The following is a 27032-nucleotide window of genomic DNA, read 5'->3' as shown; positions in this document are numbered from 1 at the left end:
ATGTGTTCAAATCCGCATGTTGATGATGCTGTAGTTAAACTGTGAAATAAATTTTTTCAGTACCTATAAAGTTAGGTTTTAAAATTCTGTTTCTTAATTTTATTTTTTGATAACTGTTGTAGGAGAGAAAAGTTAATTTAAGGTAGAAATATGATTAAGGATAAACAGGATTTTTCCACTCAGTAAAGATGCTAAATGGTAGTGAACTGACTTTAGCTCAGAAAAATAGAGTAATTGCATTATAGGCTCGTTTTTTATTATTCTTTTTTCAGTAACTTAGCATACTGCACTGGATCAATCCCCTGCTTTGGGTGTTTTCTTCTCAATCAGCTCAGCTATGTAATTAATTGTAATAGCATCACTTATGGCACAGCTGAGCAGGAAGAAGCTCCTGCATATCAGATTTCTGGTGTCCAGAATGGAGCCATCTGGCCAAGGATGCTTTACTTGGCTCCATCTTTGGATCCTCTAAGGGAAAATGGTTGTGGAGCTTCTAACCAAGTCTCCAGTGCATGGATTTTTATTTTTTTTTTGTTTTTAAATAGTAATTTTGGTGGTTCCACTACACAGACAGCTATCAACTCATAAGTAATTTGAATTTAAGGTCACTGCTGTTACTGAAGATCTTTATTTGATTAATTATATCCAGAACAGAAATTAACTAGATAGTAGGATATTTTTGGTTTTAGTTTAGTTTTGTTTTCCCAAAATAATCTGTGATAAGGGTAACTTTATTAAACCTGCTGTAAGGGTGTAAAATCTTATGTCTAAAGAATGTCAACATCGAATAAATCATTGTAAAAAGAAAACACTTGAACAGCAATCTTTCAACATGTGTGCATTGTTTTGAATATTAAGACATTCATTATTTTAATAGTTTTACGATAAACAACAAAGACAGCTTCTTCAGCAATTCCACAAGAAGTAGAATTGTGCATCATGTGCTACAGAGAACTAAGTATGAAGATGGAAAATCCAAAATGGGTGAGAATGCTGTATTTTTTACCTAACCCAAAGCTATAATTTTTTTCATCTTTAATTGCCTGAAAAATTATCAGTTGGATAAACTCAGTTAATTTTTTCCTGTTCTTGAAATCTTTCCATTCACACAGTAACAGAGTTGAAGCAATGTCCCATCATTTTCTACCTAAATATCTCAGTGAAAATTTGCAGTATTTTTAACTTAATTGCTCATTCATTAAAATAAAATGCAGAGATTATCATAACTTTACATTATTGAGAGCCACAGTAAGGGTTACATATACCTCAGAAAGCTGACAGTGTTTTCAAGGACTGATCCTAATATTTCAGCTATTATCCATCAGTTTCAGTCCAGCAGAATCAATGTGTGATTCTGCTTGATTTATTTGAGGTCTCAGAGACAGTTGATCTGAAGACTAAATTTGGTTTATTTCAACACTCATAATACATTGTTAGTTTTTGGGAGGTCTAAATACCCATTTTCATTTTCAGTGACCAAGGGATGTATGCATGATTTTCTGGTTTTTCTGCAGGAATTAAATAAAAGATTAAATATGCAGAGGCTTGGATGATACCAATTACAGAAAGTTGTTGCTTGATTTTCTGAACAAAAGCAGTATTAAAAAAACCAGGGAGAATAAGTGTTCATATCTAACACCTTTGCAGCTGATAATGACAAATTTCATTATGAGATTAAAAAAATTCGTATATTTGAAGAGACAAATCTGTATTGCACCATACATACCTGTTTCTTGGGAAAACTTTTGGCTACAAATCTGCTCTTAAAGGCTGTTGAATCTTTTTATTGTACCTCTCAATGGTTATTTACTTTTTCATTTTTTATAATGTGCTGTGCAAGTACAACAAATCTGGTTTTAGGAACTGATCCAAAATGCAATAGTCAGTCTGGCACAGAGATGATGATGAGAGCAGTCTGGCTCTGATATGAAATTCTCAGCTGGCTTATATTTAAAAATACCAGGTTAGCCTTTAACCCTGCAGGGGTTTCACTGCCTCAAGGATTGTCTATACATACCACTCTCTGTGTGTATCAGATCATCTGGTCACCCATAAAATCTGTATTATATGCTCTGAGAAGTACAATGTGAATGTAACTATCTTCTTTCTCACTCTCAATCTGGTACAAACACTCCAGAGAACACTAAGAGAAAGGTTTCAAACTTTGGTGCTTTGGCAAGTTTTTGGTGTTTAGCTTGACAGAACCAGAAATCTTTAAGGATCAGCAATACCTGCTGAAGTAGTTGGTGGGAATTATTGATTGTCATCTTTAGCAGCATTCTTACCATTTAACACTAAGTTATGTTCTCCAAATGTAACTTGAAAGTTCACACTACTTGAAAAATGTGTATAAAAAAATTATATTCAGAACTAACACTTTTTTGCATTTTTTTAGGTATTAATAGGTTACTAAATAATGGAACATATGAAGCAGCATTCCCACCACATGAGGTAACCTGGTTAATTTGATTTTTAGCTTCATATTTAGATTAAAGCTTGTACTAGTGGCTTGGGATCTTACTTTAATTTTGCCTACAAACTTTTAATTTCATATTTTAATTTGTTAATGCTTCTTTTATTTATAGCTTTTGCTTTAATATTGGCTTTTTTCTGTATTTGGATAATTTGGATATTATAATAACATCCTGGAACACTTTCTGGTTGGACTAGGATATTATAATTCTTCTCTGATTTTTATGAACTGGACATTGCCTGTTGAGTTCTTAAGGAAAGAATTAGTTGTTCCAATTTGTTCCAGTTAGTTGTATTAAATTACATTTGCTTGCCACCTACAAAAGGTTTTGTTTTTCTAATAGCTTGGCCACTTGATAACAGTTAGGGAGACTGTTTAATTATTTCCTATTTAGTATTTTTAGAATAGTTCTGGATAATTTCTACTTGGCAACACTTTTTTCAGTAGTTTAAAGTCTACTAAAGACTGCAAAACCAAAAAATAAACTAAAAACCTGGGTATGACTTAAAAGAGTTTTCAGAAAATCTTTTGAAATGTTGAAAAGAAGAAGCAAGCCACACAAGTCTTTGAAATGCTCTCAGGTACATGGTAATTGCAGCTCCGAACTCTGGGTGTTTCAGCTGAACATTGTGACTTGGTTTTGTGTTTCAAAGGCTTTACAAATGGCTGAGAGTAATTTTTAAATTATTAAATGCTTTAATTTTTAATTATTAAATACCAGGAATACAGAGAAGGAATATTTTAGATAAATAATGTAACATCATTGTTAATGCTTCAGCTGTGCATTATTGACTTCAGGGAAAAACTGGCTTTGCTACCAGAAAAGCCTGTGAAGCTTCCTCTGGCATCAAAGCTGTGCTGTCATATCCATTTTATATGTTCCTTTGTTGTGGCATAAGCTACTGTTTCCACATCTCAGTTAAAATTAGTGAAATCATATTTTTAAGCCACTCTTAATTGCTGCTTGACTGATGCTAAGGACTAGTGGTAGAACACTCAATTTGTAATTTTTTTTTTTTTCTTTCCCACATGAACAAATAAGGGTGAAAGTTCAATCCCAGTGGGAATGCTGAGTCTTGAACTCATTTTATGGATAACAATGCAGAAAGAAGCAGTGAAAAAAAATTAAAACTTATAATACTGGGTAATGCTTTGCAGTCATTTATCCAGCCTGCTGTGAGAATAAGTTGATGTTCTCTTCCTAGGTGTTCCTAGATGCTGCAAAGGTCACACTCAGTGTTAACATCTTTGGTATGCTGCTCTGATGACTGTAAGGAGAAAGGAGTAGACTTGGACTCTTTGCTATGTTTAGCTTTGGTTTTAACTCATTCTTAGGTCAGAGAATCAGCAGATTGCAACAAGTAAATGGTGTTCTTTGAATTGCGGGGAATGCTCAATATTTCAAGTACATGATAAAAATCTAAATGGCTTAGTACACACTGGAGAACTCTCCTCACAAGAAATGACTTGGCTCACCTGCAGTCAATTGATGAAATATTTTCTTTACCATAGCTGAGTGATGGAAGTTTTTTGGGGAAGAAGTTCGACTAAGGAATATGTCCTGCTTCAGAACTGGAGCAAAATTACAAATGCAAGGGATTCTGCTCAAGATTGTTCTAGCAAATCTGTGTGTTACCTTTTGTCTGCCAAGCATGTGGGTATCCTTTTAGGCTGTTAGGTGATCTGTAAATGTCAGACATGGCCTGGAAGGATTCCTTTTGGATCAGACTGACTCTGTTTTGCTTTTATTGTCTCAAGAGTCCTATGTAGCTGCAAAACAATGCCAATTCTGTTTCCTTCCTCTTCGAAAGTATGTATCATAGAAAAAATATATTTTTCTATACCTTCAACAGTAGTGAAAGAAAGTAATAGAAAATATCTAGAAGGGAGCTGACATACTAGAAATTTCTAAAATTTTATAGAAGAAATAAAAATATGTGTTTTGGTTTGAAAAGACAGATGTCTGCAAAGGAAGGCAGGAGCCTCTCTTGAAATGGAAAATGTAAAACCTCTCCTTTGAAATTATTATAATTTTGAAATTAAAGGGCTCTCAGGCAAAGATATGTGAGTAGGAATAACAGTTCTTTACTCGTATGTATAAATAATAAAAAAAAAAGCCCCTACAGCTTAACAAGAAAATTAAAATAAAGTGCAGTAGTACAAAAAATACTGACAGTCAGGATACAACCTGACACCCTGTTGGTCACGGTGTGGGTAGCAGTCTGATTAAACGGTGGCTGCAGTCCTGGAGTGACAGATGTGGTTCTGTTGAAGCAATGATCCTGTAGAAGTTTTCCTCTGAAGGTCCAGTAGTGATGTAGAACAGTCTGATCTGGGAATCCAGTGGGAAAAGGCTGACTGTGGTGTTCCAGGTTTCAGATTATATCCAGGCAGGAATGCTTGGCTCCTCCCCTGGGTGGAGCATCTCCCAAGGGATGATGTGATTTTATCAGTCCTGCAGTGAGACTCAATGGCCCAATGACAGAAGAGATCCCCCTGGAGTTATGAGGGATAGGTCCTGGAAGGGAGAAAGAACACTGCTTTTAACACCTATAGAATACATACTTTTAGTTATATTTTGCATTGCAACCTCACAATACACCACAAGCATTTCTTGAAAAAGTTAAATAGGTGAAAGCATACAAGTAGGCCTCTATTAGTGAAATAGAAACAATGTTAAGGTCATATAAAGAGTTGAGTATTTCTTTAAAGTCTTGCACTAATAATATGTTTCAGTCATTAATTATTAGAGAAACTGGCCATTTCAGAAGTGAATGTAACCCTGTCTCTTATGTCAGGCTTACATTAGCTCCTGATGACACGTTCCAGATGTGCCCAGAATAAGAGACCTATTTATCGAAGAACATTTCTATTAAAATTTATAATCAAAAATACCTAAGAAACTTACACATTTTCCATAGAGCCTAGTAATGTACTTACATTCCTTTGTGTTTTGTTTTTTTTCAGGGAAGCCACAAAAGCAGACATCCCATCAAAACACATGGAGCACAGAACCACAGACACCTCTTGTATGAGCGCTGGGCACGATGGGGAATGTGGTACAAATACCAACCTCTTGATTTAATCAGGTATTAGTACTTAGAAGATTTTCTCTGATACAGAAAGCCTGGCAACAGTGTGCTAACTATATCCATAAATTCCCTATGCTTTCCTATAACATTTAAATATTCCCCATTATTGGATAAGGCTGGAGTTTTCTAAGTTGCTTCTTTTTGGTGGTCTTTTATAAGTTAATTCCAAATGACTCTGCATAAAGTTCATGTAGTTCCAACTGCTCAGGAATTTGCAGTGTGTAAGTTAAAATACAAACCCAAAATGTGGTCAGGTGATCAGAGACACATGTATCTTGTGAAAGCACCTTTGAAAGCAGACTCTTATCCACATGGGCAGTCAGAGTTGCCAGATGCACAGGACTTAAAATGCAACCCAATTTTAAGTTTTCCATGTGGGTTTAAATAAACTCTTATTTATATGTCTTAGACTTTGTGTTACTGGTTACCAAATGTAAAATAGAGAAATGTATATAATTTAAGGTAAACAACGGTGATATTTGGGGTTCACAGTTTCCTCCACTGACACTGAATACCAATAATTCATTTTCCTTGCTGTATGTTTTTATTCCTGATCCGAATCATAACTGATTATTGGTGGAGCTAAGCATGTGCTATGGGACAATTTTATGCTGTATCATCCTTGATTGACTTTCTGATCACAGCAATTTCATCTGTTCTAGAAATTGATACCCAAGTTTTGAAGTATTCAAGTCTCTATCTCTCTATCCTAAGTTTAATAATGTTGCTACTAGTCCATCTACTTAGTCATTGCAAGGACATGAAGATTACAGAGGCACTACAGTTACATTGTTCTCATAAATCTGCAATTAGTGTCACTAAAATATTATGCTAACCTGAAAAAAATCTGTTTGGTAAAGTGGCAATTTTGCCATAAATTTGTTGTGGTAGTTCCTTGTTAGAATTATTCTACCACTGTGACAGCAGAGATAGATAGATAGATAGATAGATAGATAGATAGATAGATAGATAGATAGATAGATAGATAGATAGATGTCACCTTAAAATTTAGTTTTAAACAATATATGTGTTTTCTTTTCATGCAGGCGATACTTTGGTGAAAAAATTGGATTGTATTTTGCCTGGCTGGGATGGTATACTGGAATGCTTATTCCTGCTGCCCTGGTTGGGCTCTTTGTTTTCCTCTATGGATTATTTACAATGGATTCCAGCCAAGTAAGGTAAAATTCTATTTAACTATATGCAACAACCTGTTGAAAATTAAGAACAGTCTGACACAACTTATATTGCTATATTTTTAAATGTTTTGCAGATATGGTAATAATGTAAAAATAACCAAAATAGAATATTGAGTCAAAATAGAAAATTGAGTCAATTATTTACGCTTTGTTTATTTGTTTTGCATCAAGCCAGATGTGTTCCACTGGCATTGGCCATTTTTATCACTGCATCTGCAGTGATTTCCACTAAGGGAAAACAAACCAGTCTGTAAGGACCAATTCTCATGTTGCAGTTACTGAAACAGTTGTTAATCTAATTAAGACTAATGGGTGAAAAAACAGACATATTCCCTCATTACCTCCATCTGGCTATAACTTCCAAAGTTTAGTGCAGTTGCTAAACTTAAACTTTTGCCTATGTCTTTTTTTCCTTCTTCATTAGTAGTGGAAACTTGGAGTCTAACAAAATTCTTATCTTTGTGAATGTAACTTGCAGCTAGGAGACTCAGCTTCAGGGAGATTACAGCCATGTGAAATGAACCAAGTTTTCAAGTTTCTCACTTCTCTGATTCTGCTCTGAGAAGGGTTTGTGTCAATTTAGATGTTGTGATGAGGGTGCTGAAGTGCTGACTGTACTTCTAGGAACTCTCTGAGGATCCACCACATTGCAAAGTATTCCATTAAATGTTACCAGACAGTATCAGTATCGGTTTCAGTGCTCTTACAGCTGCAGCTGTTGCTCCAAGAAGTTTGGGTGCTTAGGCTGTATGAATACTTAGTTTTCATAGAAAATGTTTCTCTGGTTTTGAGTAAGACTGTATTTAAGTTTAAATTATACTTAATACTATTACTTAAATTTCTTAAATATACTTAAAACTAAGTTTTATCTAAGGAGTTTTCTTTAACTTCTTGTTTCACAGTGAGTTATTATATTCTGCAGTGCTGTAATGAACGCTTCTTTTAAAGCTTGCTTTGTACAGGAAACTCCTGAGAAACTGTATGAATTCAAACCACATTAAATACAGTTAAATGCAATAAACTTTACAGCCAGGAAATGATCTTTAAGATATTCTCTGTATTAGAATTGTTTTTCACCATTAATGTCTTCAAAATGCAGTGGATCTAAAGTCAAAGATCAGTCTGTTCTTAGAGCACAGGGACCACAGCTCTTGAACTGTCAATCTTGTATTTATCATATGTATAACAGCACAGTTCCAACAAAGGGGAAACAAGGGGCCATAATCTACTATTATCAAGGTTTACCTTAGTATTTCCTCCTTGTGGAAGAGAAAGGTGTGTCATTGGCAGCTCTCCAAGACAAGAAACTCCATACTAGTTCCCAGGACATTTGGATTATATTAATAGAATTTGGACATGCTGAAACAAAAATGGAGAATGAATGAATTGTATTTGTTTCATGCACTTCAAAATAGATTCTGATCCAAGGGCACTCTTTGACCTAAACTGGAGGAAATATGGAGTTATAGTCAAGCAGAAGGGTTTGAATAATCCTATAGGAATCCCTTCATTTGGGTTCTTTGAACAAACTGGTGCAATATCTATTACCTATCTTTATTCCCAAATTCGATCTCGGGTTGATTAGTCTCTATAAAAGTAAATCTGATAGCTTGAAAGAGTTTGGTTTTGAATGTGTTTATAGATATCATTAATTATCACTGCTGTAAACTGTTCCTTTATTGCCAATCAAACAGAACTGCCAGGCATGAGCACAGCATAGCTTGAGCTATCTTTGCACCATGTGCTTTAGACAGATTTCAGATATAATGGTGAAAACAGTACAAAGCAGCTTATTTTCCTCTTCTACTGAAGATTTGAGTTGCAATAACAATTAACACAGCACCTGTCACAAACATTTGTGTAACAAATGTTATTGCTTTTGCAAAGTAGTGTGAAAGCATGTGACCTATCACTGTCAATATGATTTTGTGAAACTTCATGTGTTACTAAAAACAAAGCAGCACTTTAACTCAGGATATATGGTAGAGAAAATGTAGTATTTATCATCTTGAATTTAAATTCAAAGTATAGTACATTTTGGCCTTATGACTGTTTCCATTATTACCATAACATGGTTAAAATGTGATTTTTTCACACTCAATAATTCGAATAAAAATGTAAGTAAGAAAATTCTCTGATGCAACACACATTAAAATTTCTGTTGTTCTGCAACTCTGAAATGTCTGTGTATGCTCATTCTGGATTAAGAGTTACTCAGGATGATCTATTTGTCAGGTTCACATTTTGTTTAGAGTTTCAGTGAACTGGTGATTCTGATGTTATGTAAAGTATGACCAATTATTAATATTTACATTTAATATTTTATTTATGTTGTTGTTATGCCAGAAAGTATTTAACAGATACACTCATTTGGAAATAAGCATTATCTTCCAAACAGAATTAGAAATGTAAATACAGCTTTTATAAGAAGGAGAGATGAAAGCACCATGTTTATTAAAACAAATTAGTTGGCATTTCCTGGCACGTGTTTTATACTGCTACTTCCCTAGTGTGTCAGAATCATTTCAGGCATGTCATCATTGCTAAAAGATAGGGAAAGGTGGTTACTGAGGTTCTTCAGGAAGTCACTGCAGTTTAAAATGTGCTTTAAAATTCAGTTTTTCACTTCTGTTAGTTCTGTTTTGCCTTTGTTGAGACACTTAGCTCTGTTCTATGCTTTGAATACAAATGGTCCCAGTGAAAACAGTGACTTCATCTTCTTAAATCTCAGGATTCTTAAACACCAGAATGTAGCTTGAAGATATTAACCCCCAAAATGTGACATTAAAGTGGAATTTTTTCATTAGTCCTATACATAACTTCTTCTGTAGAAAATAAAAATAAAAATAAAAATGCCAGAAATCCCCATTAGTGGGTTTTTGCATGTGATTGATCTAAGTGTGTGTACTATTATCCTGTGGAGCAAACATTCAGCTGATATAAATGGTGTCATTTGATTGAAATCTATGTAAATATACCAGTGTTGTCTATCCTCTGAATGTTTGGTATCTTCTACATAATTTAGAAAAATGGGCTGTAAATACATTTGAAGAGTAGTGAGCAATTCTTTGGTTTTCTGTTTGTGATATTTGGGAGAGGATTTGCTAGTGTGAGAAGTGTAACATGATGCCCAAAAATATTGTGTACTACTCTATGTATTCATAGTATTCAGGTTCTTGATTTGGGATTAGGCTTTCCAAGCCAAATACTCACTTTCAATTTATTTTATTCGTCCGGTTTTGTGGTGCACGCGCTGTTAACAAACAGAGAACATAAATGGTGTAACCTCAGAAAATCTTGGGAATGCTAGAAGTGTTTTTATAACCTTTATTTTCCTATTTCCTACTAAAGCAAAGAGATCTGTGAAGCAAATGAAACCATTATGTGCCCTATGTGTGAACGCAATTGCACACTACAAAAACTCAATGAAAGCTGCATATATGCCAAGGTAATTATTGCATTATTATCAAGATAATTTTGGTTGTATAATGGCTGCCCTTTCTTCAACCAAGTTTCCTGAAAAAACAGGTTGTTTCTCTACAGATGTTGTTTTCAGCCCTTGTAATTCATCTTTCTAATAAGGGAATGCTCTGAAATTATCTGGGGTTTTTCTAAAATTACTTTCTGTGAGCATTTCCTTATTAATAAATTCTTACGATTTTCATCAACTTATTAAGCCTCCTGTGAGGACTTCGTGATAAAAGTTTTTGTAAAGTTTTTTCTACTTTCCTCTATAACTGTCTTATTAATCTGTTTCCTTAATTTGCATTTGAATTTTTGCTCCTGCTTTGTTCTGTCAAACTAATGCAAAGATTTTATGCAATGAAATATTTTGCTACAAGAAGCTATTCTTGTGAAGAAGAAGGTACTTAAATAGTCAAAAGGACCTCTGTGTACATGCAGAATTTGCAGGTGAGCAATGTATTTTGATGTGTGGTGTTTTCATACTGCTGGAAAAGCAGCCTTGGCTTTTATCTTTGTGTTCCTTATCCCATAGAATAAATCTGTCTCAGAAGCCCTTTCTGTATTTATAAAACATGGTTGTCTCTTTGCCATGGCATTACAAAAAAAACCAGCAGAAGTATCAAAGAGAAAATCAATTTTGTATTAGATGTCAAAATTTCTAATAGATAGGACCAATGCTGAGTAAAACTCAACATTTCAAACTTATCTGTGAAAATATTTTTTAAAATTATTTATGTTTACTATTTACAAATTTAATTTTCTGTTTTATAATGCAAAAGTTAAGAGGTTATTTTGTAACAACAGCAATAAATACCACTGGAAATGTTGCACTTTAAAAAAAAAAGTGGTTTTTGTTTTAAAATACTACTATAACTATATAACAGAAAATAGTTCCATGAGGGGATTTTGTAAGCATTTTTATTTATTTTTTTTTAAAATGTGTACTTAAGGTAAAAGCATTCTTAATTGAAACAGCATTATGCAAGCTATACAACCCATCCCAGAAATGCCTCTTTTTAGAAGGTGATAAGTGCTGCTTCAGAAATCCACTGCAGTTGTAGCAGGAAATTAATTTATTTGAAATGGTGGCATCCCTTTATCTGTAGATCCTGTTATTTTAACATCTTCAGTTAATAAGAAGCAGGTTTTGTGTCTTATTTATATTCACACTGGCATCATGTGCTTAAATCATGCAAATTTCACATTTAATGTCTGTTATGATTTGACACTGGCCAAATGCCAGGTACCCACAAAAGTTGTTTGCTTACCCTCTCCTACTACAGTTGGGCAGAGGAGAGGGAAAAATTATCAATGAAGGGCTCATGAGTTAAGGACTGGGAGAAAAATACTCTAAGAGCGAATTAGATTCAAATGTAATGGTATAAAATAAATTCATTATTAACAGAGTCAAAGGAGGATAATGAGAATTAAAATAAGCCTTTAAAGCACCTTTTTTTCCCCCTCCAGCCCATCCCTCTTTTCCACCAACAGTGCTGGGAGACATCACATGAGGGGTTTTGGTCAGTTCCTCACTGAGATCATCTTCTGTTCACTCAGAGAGAGGATTCTTCTCTCTGCTGTGCCATGGCATCCCTCCCATGGGGAAACAATCTTCCCAAAACTGCTGTGGTGTGGGTCACTCATCCATGGGGTGCAGTCTTTTAAGGCCAGGCTGCTCTAGTTTGGAAGGAAGGACCCTCTATCTCTATCTCGGGAAGCAGGGACTCTCAATCTATATTTGGTCTCCCACTGGATCACAGCTTTCCCTGGCATCCACCTGCTCCAGCATGAGCACTTTTCCAAAAGACTGTGAGTGGATCTCTGTGTCTTCTGTGGACTTCATGCATTACAGCAGGACAGTTTGTTTCACCATAGTCCTCACCACAGACTCCAGAGGAATCTTGGCTCCAACACATGAAACACCTCCTCCCTCTCCTTTTCTTCTACTGACCTTGGTGTCACCATGTGGTTTTTCCCCTCATATATCCTTACTTCCTCCTCTTCTCTGACTAGAAGAGAAATTGCTGCTTGTAGGTGCCATTGTCAACAAATTCCAGCAGAGAAGGCAAGGAGTAACCACTCACATTCCATCATCACAGGCACTCTTTTTTTTTTTGTGTCTACAATTATGGAAATTCATGTAAGTTCCCAGCATTTCCTGCCAATGCCTTTGTTCTGAAAAACTGATCAACCTCGCATTAGAACACAGAAAACAAACAAAAAAATGTCTCCTTTCAGGATTTTTCTGTTCTGGATCTCCACCAACTGGGGGAGAGAGAAAATTCTCTTTGGGAAGGAATAGGATTACCATCTGGCCACGCAAATGGCAAAGAAAACCCCCAAACAAATAAACACAAAACAGCCAAACAAAAAAAAAACAAAACCAAAAAATCCAACCCAACAAAAACAGCTTTATGAAGCTTTTTTCTAAAGGTTATAATGTAATACCTTCACACACTATGATGTCTCTAAAGAAAGCTTCACTCTACCTTTGTTATGAGCTGCCTGGTTTCTGGCAGGGATTGTGATTCTGCTGGTTACCACTGTGTTGCTCAAGTTGAGCAACAAATATCTAAATATGTGTCAGCATTCCACTGTGTTTGCACCCAAATTAGTAACTTAAAACAATTTGTAATGCTAGAAAACTACAGTCTGATTTCAAATCAATGGTATTTTCTGAAGCACTGTTAGTGCTATAAGTAAGTGGAACTAATATATTTAAAAATAAGGGATAGGATCTGCTCTCTGGAAAAGAAAATGACATTTCCTGGTTCTTTCTTGTTCATTAGATGGAGCTTATAAGCATTTTCCTCTGGTTTTGTCATTGTGGGAACATTATTTCTCTGGCTACCTTGTACATAACCTAAGAGTTAATAAACAAGGGAAGCTATTTGTGAATAATTTTAGGAATCAGCACGCTTATTCTGGAATAAGTGTTTTAATCCTTACTCATTCAAGTAGCTCATTGTAGAGTACATAAACATTGATTTAATTAGGAACAGTAAGTTCCTCCAATTTATATTAATTTCCCCAAATTAGTTTCTGTCCTGGGACCTGCCTCATTTATGTAAGGGGTGTGTGCTCATGTTTCAGGTTATTAAACCTGCTGTCAGGGGTTCTTTGTTAAATATCTGCCAAGTTTCCCTACAGAGGATCACTTTGGACAGAACTAATTAATGCTGGAAAAAAATCATACACTCCAAATGCTTTATCTGCCAAGGTTTTGCAAAGCTAGAGACAAAATACAGAAGATGCCTTTTTCCTTGTTCCTGCCCATTTCTTTCATCCCCTCCTACTTCCATTTAAAAATGCCACACTGAAGTGATGTTTATAATTTTAGGAAAAGGCAGGTACTACCTGCCTAGAAGCTGAATGGCTGAATGATCAGGCTGTCATTTCCATCCACATTAAATGGACTCTTTGATCTGTGGTGATTGGCACGGTCTTGGGGCTGGTCCTGCAGCCAGCACACCTTGGCCTTGACTTGGGGCAGGATGTGGATTCAGGGTGGGTATGAAGGGCCTGAAATCTTATCTGGTGGTGACAACATCTGCTCTGCTTAGTGGCCTTCTTGATCTTGATCAGCAGAGTCTCACACCATGCATTTAGCCTTGAAGAGAGTCAAGTCTTAATTTTGTTTGTGGTGCTATAACACTTTCATCTAAACACTATAACAAGACAGTGCCAAATCAGGAAGCAAGTATTTGTTTTCTACTCTTAGCAACATTAATTCCACCAGGTTAGGTTTGGTTGGTTGGTTCATTTTGTGTTTTCTTGGAAAGATGCACTCTTTCCTTAGCAGAATATCCAAGATCACATCTTCACACAGGTTTGCATTAAAACCCAATAATATTAATCTGATTTATTGAGCTGATTTTGTTCTCCTCTCATATTTTCATTCTCATACCCATTATGTTTGCGCTTTCCTTTATGGAAGCAAAAGGAAAAAAAAAACCCAAAATATATATTTGATGGACAGTTGATCCCACTGTGTGATCTTGGCAGGGAACATATTGGATTTATTCATCTCCAATACCAAACAGTAAATTCCATTTAAGAACCTTAAAAAGATAAGAAAATAAAACCATAACTTACATACAGATGAAATACATGTTTTTAATTAAATTCTCACAATATTATAATAATTCTACTCCATGAGAGATAAAATAGAGGAAAGAAACACAGTCTCTATTAACTTTTTCTGCATTCATACATTAGTTTTCTTAATTTCTGAGGCAGAAGTAGTAATGCTGGCCTTTTCTAGAAGAATGAAAATCTGTCTGCAGGATGAATTCTCCCTTGTAGGGGCAGATTAGGTAACCTGCCTGAGGCAGGCTGTCAGCCCCAGAATCCTGGCACACCTGTACAGAACATTCCTGCTGGCTAATATAACTTCAGGTGTCAGAGAATGTCACAGTACAGCAAAACATATTCTGGTTACCTGCACCCTTCCATTGCCACAAGGACAATAAGCTTATTTTCATGATAAAACTTAAAAATTGGTTCTTAAGTCAGCAAGAGAGTCAGCCTCAATGAAAGGAAAGTCTTTTCATTGATATTCTTTCTCAAGACATTCTCTTATTTCAGGTGGTGGGAAATCACCATGAATTTTCTGTATGGTTTAGAACAATACATATCAGAGACACTTTTTCATTCCTTTTCTCTCTCTCTTCAGGTCTTCTTTTATATTCTTGTGGTGATGCTGATTTGCTCTAGTATTTTATAGTGATTTGTGCTTTTAAATGCTTTTCAAATAGGAATTTGAAGCCTCTGCTCTGCTTAATAATTGCCAGCAACATCTTAAACCACCTTTTTTTTAGAAGAAATGTAGGGACATTATCCCTGGATAAATTACATTGTTATAAACTGGTAATCTTAGCTCTACTGAAAGGATATTGTTCTTATCAGCTTCCTAAATGGTGTTTCATATTATGGGTAGAATATTAGAAATTTCAGATTTCTGTAATGTAAGTTGTGATGTTTTCATAAGTGAGACCTCAAATTCACCCATTCAGATGTTTAAAAGGCATGCAAAACCTAATTTCTTACTGAAACCAATACTTGTTTTCAGTAAGTATGAACAAATGAATAAATATAAAGTATTTATATGAACTAAGTATAAATAAATAAGCACTTTTTATTTCAATGTTTTTTTTTCAATCACTAAGCCTTAGACTTTGCAGTTGAATTGCTGTTCTGACCAAAAATCTTATAACAAAGAGTAAGATAAGGGGTAAATCTAATTAAGAAAAGAGCATTCATGGAGGAAATTAACTTCACAGTTTAGAATCATGGACACTTCTGCAGAATGATATTTAGAAACAATTTAATGTTTGTTGGAGTTCAGGTGCACAAGCCTTTTAAGAAGGAGAATGTCAACAATTTGAGAGGGTGAGGTGTTTGGATAAAAAGGAATACATGCTATTTTTACCTGCAGAGAAATTACAAAATATCTAGGTAGAAGAACAAAATGGAATCAAGAGACAGTAATTATGTACAGGGAGAAAAGTGAAGAGGTTGGTTTTTTTTTAGCTCATAAAAACCTTGAAATAGAAATGGTTGAGATTAAGTTTGACCTACCATATAACAAGAATTCTGGATGAAATTTTAGCCTGTCTGGACATGGATAAAACATCTCAGTGTCTGTGAAACAAAATGACTGGTGATGCTTGAAGTGATAGTCTGGAACATCAGATTTCAAATTATACCAGAAGTCAGAGTGTGACTGAAAACCTTGGTAGAAAAAACATGCTAATAGTACTAATTTTGAGAAAGTTTGGCTTTTGGTTTCTGCCACCAGTTATGTACTCTGTGATTATTTGGAGCAAAAAATGAGCTGGCAGTAATTTTTTTCCTGATATATTTATTTTTTTATTCAGGTTACACATTTATTTGATAATGGAGGGACTGTCTTCTTTGCAATTTTCATGGCAATTTGGGGTAAGTACATTTTTACTGGTGGTTTTTTGTTTGTTTGCTTGCTTGTTTTTTGGTGTTTTGTTTTGTTTTTTTTAGTTCAGCTGATCCTTTTATATAATTACTTGATAAACGGAGATTATAGCTCTTGATAAAAGTTAAAGAAGGATTATGATTTTGCCACACAAACTAATTCTTTTCATTTTCATTAACTTGAATTTCTATGCCAGTAATGGGTAATACCTTTTATGGCTAATGTAATGATTTTCTTTAGGGTCCTAAATGTCTTTAAGCCTGAATTTTATATTATTCAGGCCAAAGTCCTTTTAGAGGAAAACATGTAGGTTAAGTTACTGCTCTTGAGCCAATATAAAAATCACATCTTGTAGGGGACTCTTATAGAATAAATGAGAATGGTTTCATGGGAGCAAATTAGAGGAAAGTATAGGAAAGGTTTGATGTTAAGTGCTTACTGCAATTAAGGTATTTACATTCAAATTCTTAGTCTGAATCTCTCATTATGTTCACACTGACATCAGACACATCATGTTGAGGGGCTCAAGTCAAGCAGGGGGATATCCACAGAGGATTCTGTTGAGTTACCAAGAACAGCCTTGCCTTTTGTAGAAGGTCAGTGTAATAGTGCCATAAAAGACAGATTTAATGGTTCCAGCGTGAAATTCTTGCTATAATTAGCTTTCACTGCAGCTAATAGGATTTTGCTGCTGGGAAATAGGGAAGAAGAATAGAACCAGAGACAATTGATTCTACCAATGTACATGTTTGTCTGTGTAAACACAGAAAATTACAGTAGTTCACATACATGGCACTGTCTGCATTCAGGCCAGAGTTTTACAGTTTTGAATGAAATGGTACACAACAGCTATAGTTATATTTATATATATATTTATATATATATATTTATATTTATATTTATATGTGTATTTGTATTTGTATAATTATAAACATAAACATAAATATAAATATAAATATAAATATTTATGTATTTATGATTCTAACTTAAAGTGAAGTAAGAACAAATGTCACAGATTTTGGAGGCTGGCATGGTAAAAGCAAGTAGCAACATACAAACAACATCAAATAGTTACATGGGCAACAGAAGCACATCCCCATACATGCAAAAATTATGATTGGATTGTTAAAAATCAACATAATATAATTAAAGAGCACACTTTAATTACTGGCCTCAGTGATACTTCTTCATTTACTGCTAATCTTGCTATTACTACCTTCCAATTATTAATTATTACTTTCAAAAATTCCTAAAATACCATGCATTTAATTATATGGTAACTGGTGCAGACAACACAGGTAGCTTCTTAGCATCTCTTCATCACTATCTTTAAGTTCTCCTTCAAGAGAGCTCTTTCCATTTTCAGCTGAGGCCAAGATTCAAGTGGAAGGAGGAATTTGCTTGTATGACACTGCTTTACCACAGGGAAGGTGGCATTATATGGGCTAAGGAAGGTGAAAGCTGAGCTTTACATTTTTCTTCATTTCAAGCATCAGAGTGATATTCTCATGTAATATAGGTGAATCTGTCTCAGATTTTTGGTCTGCTGGATACAATGTTAGAAATCAGGTTCTGGTATTGATGGGACTTACGCTGCTTTTATGACTGAACCTGAAAAGAATGGCAAAACTGCATATATGGATTGAAATCTTTAAAATTTTAAATAAATACCTGTTTTTCCCATGTTCAGTGTGACTGACATAATTTCTCTCTGGAGTGTATGTGCATGTAATTTACTCACATATTGAATAAAATCTTATTGCAACATTCATAGACAGTTAGTGAGATAACTCCATTCCATCAGTGTGATCCACAGTCCCCACACTAACAAAAGCATTTTAGCATAGCATGATAACAAGGACATATCACATATGTGTAGTTTGCTCTGCACTTTATTTTGTTTATTCTATGGCTTTACAGTTGTTTCACATATTCTTTCTTTCTATTTAGACTTGTCTGGTAATTGCAAACAGATAAACTGTGCAATTATTTGCATTATACTGCCATAATTTTACTCTTTAGCTGGACAGAACTGTACCATGCTTTTTAGGATACCTATATATGTATCAGAGATAATTCTTTTCCTCTCATATCAAGTATTTCTTCTATCTAATCTGTAATGACATGTTTTAAATAATTTTTACAGATCTAGCCTGCAATTCAAACAACAGATCTGTTTGACAGAGGAATAGAAGCTTATCACCATTTTTTCATTGATAATTATTTTAAATTGGTGTCATCTAGTCAAAGGTTAGATGTAACTTGTTTTACTCAGTAATTCCATTCTCCAGCAAACTTCAAGTAATCCAAATTAAATAATCCAAGTAAACCTAATTAATCTTGTTGTATTCACTGAAGAAAATATTACAAATTAACCCAAATTCCCCAAATTTACATTTGGGAAAATAATGATCTGTGTTGTTTATCAGATAGAAATTATATTTGGATAGAATAGTTTCACTTGAAAGTAGTTAAATTGAGGATTTTTTTTTGTATTGATACTAAAATATCATTGTAATCCTAGTCAAATTTTCTCTGTTAAATTGTTGACCAAAGTTACACAAAGCAGAATCTTACCTGCTTGCTATTTCTATACATTTAATTTCTAAGAAAGCAAGTATAATATTCTTCCAGGAAAACCATAAGCTGATAATTTAATTACAAAGTAGATGAGTGATGCTCTGCTACTGAGCCTTGCCTGTTGTATCTTGGTGCGTCTTGTGATTTTTCCTTGCTTTTCAAGACATTGTTTACACAGTGATGGCTGTAAGGTAACAACTGTCAGCTTATTTTGGAAGAAATGAGAGGGTGCAGATAGCAGGCAAGAATATAAGTGTGGTGGTGTGATGTCAGCCATTGGAATGCCACTAGATGGGCACCCTGCATTGTCTTCCTCTGTCTTGTCTGCTGTGCTGGTTTTGTCATCTGATGCGCCTCTGAAACTCATGGTTTCAACATATGGTTCCAGGGAGTTGTCTTAGTGAAGAACTGAAGTAATAACACAATAATTTTTTGTACATGGCTTGAAAAATTTGAATCACTATCTACTGAGTACCTCATGGTTTAATTCAGCATCCCTCACATGCAAGTCCAGTTAACTGCTTTCTGATGTATGGGAGTGCAGAAGATGAGGGCCCTGATTCATGATTTTCTGATAACTCATGTCCCTCAAATTTCATAAAACTTTTCTTCAGAGTATTCATTTTTTTCTTGGAACTGAACTTGCTCTCCAAGTCTCCTTCCTTTTCAGTCATCATTATCTAAAAATCAGGCACATTGTAATTATTAGCTATGTATTAACTATGATGGGAAACATGAAAGTCTGATGATCCTTAATTCTTAGTACAAACTGTACTTTCAGTCCTGTGTTAAAATCTTGAAAGCTAATTAATGCAAAAAATTACTGTGCCTTCTAATCTTTTATTTTTCTGAAGACCTGATTCAGAACAGCAGGATAGAAAAGTGCCATGACAGTTTTATGTTCCATTGTTTTCCCACGCATACTTAACTTGGTAATTAAATGCACAATGAATAATTCCTTTGGAAGTGTTTATAAGGAGTCATCTTTGGTCACAAAAGTTTCTGAACTTTAATAAATTGATGTGCTATATGTTTTAAATCTAATTTCTACACATATGCTTTGAAGTCCATTCAAGTAATAGGTAATAGCTGTTACCTGATAGATAGGTCATGCCTGTCACTAGGTTCTCCCACTCTGGGAAGTGTTAAATAATGAATTAAAGAGTAAATAATTTCAAAAAGACATATTTTATTCGGGGTGAGCTTTAGTTTTAGTCTGTACTAGGTCGCTTGAAAGTTCACATGCCTTATAAAGCCTCCAGTTCAATTTAAAAAAACTGTTTTATTTGAGCATTATAATTTTATTAAACCAGTTGCACCTTAGTTAGATCATTACCTTCATTGGCATCTTTTGGATTAGGTAATGTAGCAGAAGGGTTGCTGGAATTATGATTTAGCTTTGTTGTTTGCTGAGTGGGGTTGAAATTTGGGGTAGGACTGTCCTGCTTCACCATGGGTGATGTCAGAATGACGCTGATGAGGGCAACATGGTGGGTTTGATTGAAGAGTTATCACTGGGAAGCACTAAAACCCCAGGAGTTCTGAAGATGACTGTGGAATGCCTTGGGGTCACTGGAAGTAGATGTAGATGCAGCACTTCAGAAAATTCACCCATTGTTCTAAATGTTGCTAAAGGCTTTGGGCTTGTGTGGATGTTCGTGGCTGAGTTATTTATTCCATGTTTTTGACACATCTGAAGAGAAGGTGGTGCCACCAGAGGACCTCAGGAATATGGGATTGGGATCATCCACTTTTTAACTCCAACATATGACACCACAGTAAATTCTATAATAAGTCATTCATCAGAATGATTAATTAGTTGGATGTCCATGTATGTGGGTACTTCACCAGCTGAAGGAAGGAGATTTAGAACTGGAAAAAGTAACTTTATTTTGTCTTCAAGCCTCTACTACTTTTTATGCTTTTTCCTATGGGTGGTTTTTTAGAGGGTCTGTCTTTTGTTTTTTGTTTTGGAATTTTTTTTGGGGGGTGGGGGGCAGAGAGACTAAGGGCTGTTTTTTTAAAATTTGTTAGTTTGTGGTTTTTTATTTAGTTGTGTATTTTCCCCTGATTAGCTTCTTTGTATGTAACACCATTAATGGCAGTGTGAAGAGCACATACCATGACAGTAGGTAGGAGTCAACTATGGGTAATGCTCTGTCAATGGCTAATTAAATATCACATCAAGGTGTCTCATTGCACCTTTATTCTTATTTGTTTTGTGCTTTGAAGGTGGCACCATTACTTCCAACACATGTGCTTATACAATGTCATTTAATCTATTTTTTAATGTATATTCCATTTCTCCACATTGCTTATTTCCCAAGATCAGTTCTATGGTGAAGGACCTATGCTTGGAAAACATTTGTAACTTCCTTTAAAAAAAGAAAAGAGAGAGCTTTTGCTTATCAGTTAAACTCAGGATAAAAACTTTGATCCCAAACAAGCAAGCCAAAGAAAACCATGTTTGAAGTTAAATAATCAGCTTCAGTTGTGTTTACAGTATGAACAGTAGCCCTCCAGAGGACTATTAAATGCTGTATTGTCTCAATATTAGATTTTGATTCATTAGTAGAAATAACTGGGAAAAAACCCACAAAACCTTGAGGGGAAAAACCCAAAGTTTTCAAAACACATGCTTTCATTTTAATAGTACCATTGTTTCAATTCAGTACGGTGTTCTTTACATGATTGTATTAATACTCATATTAGTAAACAACGTGTCTTTGATCAAATTGCTTATTATCCTTTCACTGTAATTAAACTACATAAGGAAATTATGCTCTATTCACACTGACTATAATTTTAATTCCTAGAGCAGTGTACAAAGGAGTCAGTATCCTTGCTGAACAAATTCTTTGTCATTTTTTGCAATAGTCTTTGTGGAGAACCACTGAGAACAAAACTCCTTGCTTTGAAAGTTATTGTAGTTCTCAGGCTGTGTTGAAGTGCTTCCCTTTGCAATACTTAACTCTTATTTCTCTACTGTTGCATCAATGTTCATACAATTTAGAAAAATGCTGAAGTTCTTCAAGGACAGTCATTGCCTTTAGGGCTTAATATGCAAGCAGTGCTAACATACATTTGTAGAAGAACCCAAAATGTACATTAACTGGCTGAGTAAGTATTGAAGGAAGCTATGAGTTATTAATTATATCATGTAGATTATTAATGTGAAAAAAACCAAAACAGATTGTGCTATTTGGTTCCCTGTTATTCACATTCCTCAGTACCAGCTCAGTGAAAATCAGTGCAACAGGTGTAGCCTGAAGTGAGTGGAACTGACATTGACATGGGATTAGGCTGCACTTCAAATTTTTTTTTTAATCTTTTTTTCTTTGTCAAGAAAAAGGAGGTTTTTACATAGGATGGTCACCATAATGTTTCTTCAGTGGGTTTTGCACTCTGCATTTTTTTTCTGTGTTGCTAGAGATGCTCACATTGCATCTGAGACCTGTGCCAGCTGAGAAGAAAAAAATAAAAAAAAAGTCAGTTACAGAAGGTGGAAAAATTGAAATTTCTCCTTCAGTGTATGGCTTTATGAAGAGATTGTAGTGGCCTTTATTTAAGGTCACCAGGATGTGAATGGAATTTCCCATAAAATTGGCCTTCCAGCGTGAACCTGAGTATGTAAAAATAGATTTTTAGCATGATGAAATAATTGCAACATTTCCTAACCACAACCATCACCAGTGATGGGCATAATGTCTACAAAACCTCTGCAATTAAGAAGAAAATATTCATTTCAACTTCTTTTTATGGATAGATAATACAGTCTTTAGAACTACAAATTACATTCTTTTGCATGTCATTAAATTGAACTTTTCACTGTTTCCCTGGCTTAGAAAGTAATTTAATCTTTTGAGTAAATGGTGATGTGATTAACAATTATTACAATTATTAAATTATAACAAATTATTAATGGGACTTTTTTGACCTGAGATAACATGTTCATATTTGCAGAATTTTCAAACTTAACAAAAGCCTCATTTTCTACCTTTTCATCAATGAACAAAAAATAGACAGAACACTTAAAGTAATAGATATTTAACTATTTAACTTCTAGAATTCACAAAGAAATTATTACAAATGATGGTCCCAGATACATACTGGATGTTTGATTGTGTGGATCTTCGCTCTAAAATTCAGATTGCTCTCCAAAAATGACATTCTTCTAAATTTAATGAGTAATAAACATTACATATTTAGGCCTAAATATATTTTGATTTTTGCTCTGAGAAAAAAATAGTGTTTAAGTTTTTAGTAAATTACAAAGAGGAATATAAATATGAATTGTAGTCTATAATTCATTTTTTACCCTCTGTTTTCTATCTAGCAACTTGACAAATATAAAGGCACTGGCCTAGCTTTTGGAGTGTGTTTCCTGTCAGATTTTGGTAGCACTAAACTCAACAGAGGCAGTAACAAAGCAGATTCTAGCCGAAGTTTGCTATAAAGTGTCATATACAGAATATTTCACCACCAGCATCACCCCTCACCAAAATTGAATATGGCTCTGAACTTACTCTGAGAGGAATTCTATACTTGCTTGATAAGGAGCATAAATACCCACTAAAGAAAATAATTAGTTGGAGGGAAATGCTGCCATTGCTTATGGTTGCTACTTCTCTAATATTTGAATCACAAAATGGTTTGGGTTTTTTTTTTTTTAAATTATTTTCTCAGAAATACACTCTAAGTAGAATTAAACTGCACAACTATTAATTTTTAAAAAGATAGCTTCTTCTTATTGCAGTTTCCTACAGTACACTTGGTGAGATGAGAATTGGTAAAGGCCTGTATTCCACAAAATAAAGCAGCAGCAGAAACTTCAATTAAGAGAAGCATGCTGCTGGAAATGGATCTGATCCTATCTCCAAATATGTTCACAGTTGCAATAATTTAAGAAAACAATGTAAATCCAAATTTTATGAGTTTATCAGATGTCATTAATTTTTACTTTTGAAAATATAAACAGCTAGGGGTCTAAATGTTACAACCCTTACTCCTCTCTTGAGATCTTATATTCAAAAATACTGGATTAAATTAGGAATGAAAAAGTCAGGCATATCATACAGAACTTCATATGCTCATCCAGTCAGCTCGTGACTTTTTTCATTCTTTAATCCTTTATGTGTATTTAGTCTAGGCTGGTTTGTGGTGAAGAGAGAAATGTTTCAGTATTGTGTGACTATTTGAGTGGAATGCCATGATGTTGTCATCTGTTTCCACTTTAAATTTTTAAGGAATCAAGTGCAAATACCTTTGAATAACTTATCTTTGAGGTAAGCGTTGAGGATATGGTATCTACAGGAAGTCTTTATATAGAAGCAACTGGTGGTGTTCCTTGAAAGTACTTCATGGACAAGTGGAAGTTCTTCTGTGAGAGGGACTAAGTTCTTCCAGTTCTGATATCCCTTTGGGGGCAAATAAATTGTTTATTGGCATGAGGTGGGGTGGTCTGTGTCAGGAGGGAGGACAGAGTCGGATGCTGTGGGTTTGGTTTTCTGATTTTTGGTTTATTTCCATAAATATAAGATTCTCTTCAGTGTGTATCAGCTAGATTCTAATTCACATTTATTGTTGTGTCTGTGTGCACATCTATCTAATAGATTGTCCATGAGATGTGAAAGCAGGCACCATTAATTTATGTCCAGAACTTTCACAGCAATAATCAAATGAGATGTCATGTATTGGGGTCAACATTTTTCACCCCAGCATGCATACCTGGTGCTGATAAACCTTTCTGAGAGGTTTTAAAAATAATAGTGGTTTGAATCACTGTATAATATCCAAAAATATCAAGATCTTAAATATATAATCTGAAATCCAGTTCAAGTGTATCTGTTGAAGTGGTATGAAAGTCATACCCCTCTAGTGTTATCCTGGACCTCAGCATTGGCTTTAGGAAGGTGTCCTTGTTCTCTTTTTTGTTTGTTAGCAGCTTAACTCATCTCTTATTATCAGGATTTTGTGAGAGACACGGGACCACTTAAAGACGTTTTAAAGCATGATTTATTATTCTTCTTTTATGGTCTCATGAAGGAGTGAGTGCTTCTTCACATTATTTACCAGATATTCTTGGTCAGTGGTCACAAGACTGTAGATCACAAGATCTTTTAAAGGTTAATTAGCCAATAAACTAATGCCACAAAAGAATGTTTCTACTTTTACACCAGTAGTTAATTATTGTGTTTTATATGTCTTTGCTGCAGTGCAGACATTCTGAACCAATCATATAATGACACACAAAACTACTTGATACACCTTAAACTTCTTGTTGCCTTTATAACTACTTCTATATCTTAACTTTAAAACCTTAAAACTTCCTACAACTTAGCTTAATGTCTTCTCTAGCTAAACTCACATTCTTATGATTCTAAGCCTGGAAGCTTTCTCCAAGACTTTAAATCAAACCCTGTGTCCATGTCTATATCTAAGCTTGCATTTGAGAATTTGAGAACTTTCTGTGCTTGGAATTCCCACATATTTGGAAAGTAAAATCTATTTACCTCAGTGACTTAACACCTGGTGGAAGATGTTTGTGACTCAGTTCTTGGCTATGAATTGTACACCTGCAGTGTGGTGCTCTAAGTCTGGTGCTGAGTGCTGTCCCACTGTTCCTGGGAGGCAAAACCTCCAGCAGTGAGACCAGGGGGGATCAGATTTGGAGCTGTTGCCCTATGGAGGCAAGGTGGTTCAGTGTTCTCCAGGAGTGTAAAAGCTATAAAAAAGCTAAGCTATACTTCAGCTGGTATTTTTTAAGTGGCAGTTTTAACCCTGAAGAATACAACAACCCTGTGGAGAGCTACAGGCTTGGGGAAAAGTGGCTGGAAAACTGCCCAGTGGAAAAGGCTTGGGGGGTGCCAGTTGATAGCTGGCTGAACATGGGCCAACAACCTGCCCAAGTGATCAAGAGGGCCTGTGGAATTCCTGTCTTTTGTCAGAAAAACAAAAGTCCTCCTGTGGCCAGCTGGACTAGGGCAATGACTATCCCCCTGTACTAAGCACCGGTGAGGCTGCACCTGAAATCACATGTTCAGTTTTGGGCTGCTTATTACAAAGGAGACTTTGAGGTGCTGGAGTGTGTCCAGAGAACTCAGTGGAGCTGAGGAGGGGTGTGTAGCACCAGGATGATGAAGAGCAGCTGAGGAAGCTGGAGGTGTTTAACCTGGAGATAAAAAGGCTTGGAGGGCACCTTATTGCTCTCTATAACTACCTAACAGAAGGAGGTTGTAGCAAGGTGGATGTCAGTCTCTTCTCCTGAGCAGAAAATGACAGGATGACAGGAGGTGGCCTCAAGTTGTGCCTGGGTAGGTTTAGATTGGATATTAGGAAAAATTTCTTCACAAGAAGTGTTACCTTGACAGTGAAGGTATGATTGACACCAAAGAAGGCTTGAAGCATCACCACTTCATTGTTCTTTAGTACAACCTTTTATACTGTTCATCTTACATGTATTTACACCTGTGTGCTCTCTCTATCCTTTTGTGATTGGTCAGTACACCACAGCACTCCATATTTCATTGCCTTCAATGTTGTTCTTGCACAGTTGCAGCCCATTATGGATGAGTTCAGCCACAGCCCCATTCCCAATCATCTCAAACTGTGTGCCCACGTTGTCTGGCATTGGAATGGGCCACTCAGAGAAATGGTGGAGTCACCATTCCTGGACATCTTTAAAACACGTAGATGTGGTACTTATGGACTTGGTTTAGTGGTGGATTTAGCAGTGCTGCATTAACAGTTGGACTTGATGTCTAAGAGGTCTTTTCCAAGGAAAATAATACCAGGATTTTTGATCTTCACCAGTATGAGTACTGGCAGTGTAAGTGCCATAAAGATAACTTAAATAAGAAACTTTAGGATGTGTACGATAGGAGGAATTGCAGACTGTATTGTAGAGCATTGAATAAATCACTAAATGAGTGATCTTTACTGCAGTTCTGGACAAAACAAAAGGAAGTACAATATGTGTATTGAGATTTAAAATTCTGAACTGCAGTGTGCTCAGGGAAAAGCAGGGGAGGCACCAGATAATTTCTTCTGTGGGAAACTGGAGGCTTCTGTGTTCCCTCTAAATAACTGAAACCTTGAAGAACAGAGAAAATCTGCCAAAAGGTCAAAAGCAATGGTAGAACATGAATGGTCTCATCTTGATGTGCAAATGGTTGGCTTAGTCATGAATGTCTTATTTTTCTAGAGAAATTGATAAAAATCAAGGCTTACAATTTTCAGAGTGTGGAGATCAGGATAAGAGATGATTGAGTAAG

General features: G+C 35.2%; 1 protein-coding gene across 3 annotated transcripts in view; it reads left to right on the top strand.

Moving 5' to 3' along the window:
- Nucleotides 1-27032, top strand: part of ANO3 (anoctamin 3) — a 157956-nt gene that overhangs the window by 108178 nt on the left and 22746 nt on the right. For all 3 annotated transcript variants that reach the window (XM_015630780.3, XM_015630781.2, XM_015630782.2), the window contains 6 exons: nucleotides 878-984; nucleotides 2396-2451; nucleotides 5441-5562; nucleotides 6612-6746; nucleotides 10116-10212; nucleotides 16109-16169. In XM_015630780.3, the coding sequence (XP_015486266.1) occupies nucleotides 878-984; nucleotides 2396-2451; nucleotides 5441-5562; nucleotides 6612-6746; nucleotides 10116-10212; nucleotides 16109-16169 (578 nt within the window). The remainder of the gene's footprint in view (nucleotides 1-877; nucleotides 985-2395; nucleotides 2452-5440; nucleotides 5563-6611; nucleotides 6747-10115; nucleotides 10213-16108; nucleotides 16170-27032) is intronic.

Source organism: Parus major, chromosome 5 (assembly GCF_001522545.3).
Source record: "Parus major isolate Abel chromosome 5, Parus_major1.1, whole genome shotgun sequence".
Taxonomy (NCBI): domain Eukaryota; kingdom Metazoa; phylum Chordata; class Aves; order Passeriformes; family Paridae; genus Parus; species Parus major.
This window is presented reverse-complemented; position numbering and strand designations above follow the sequence as displayed.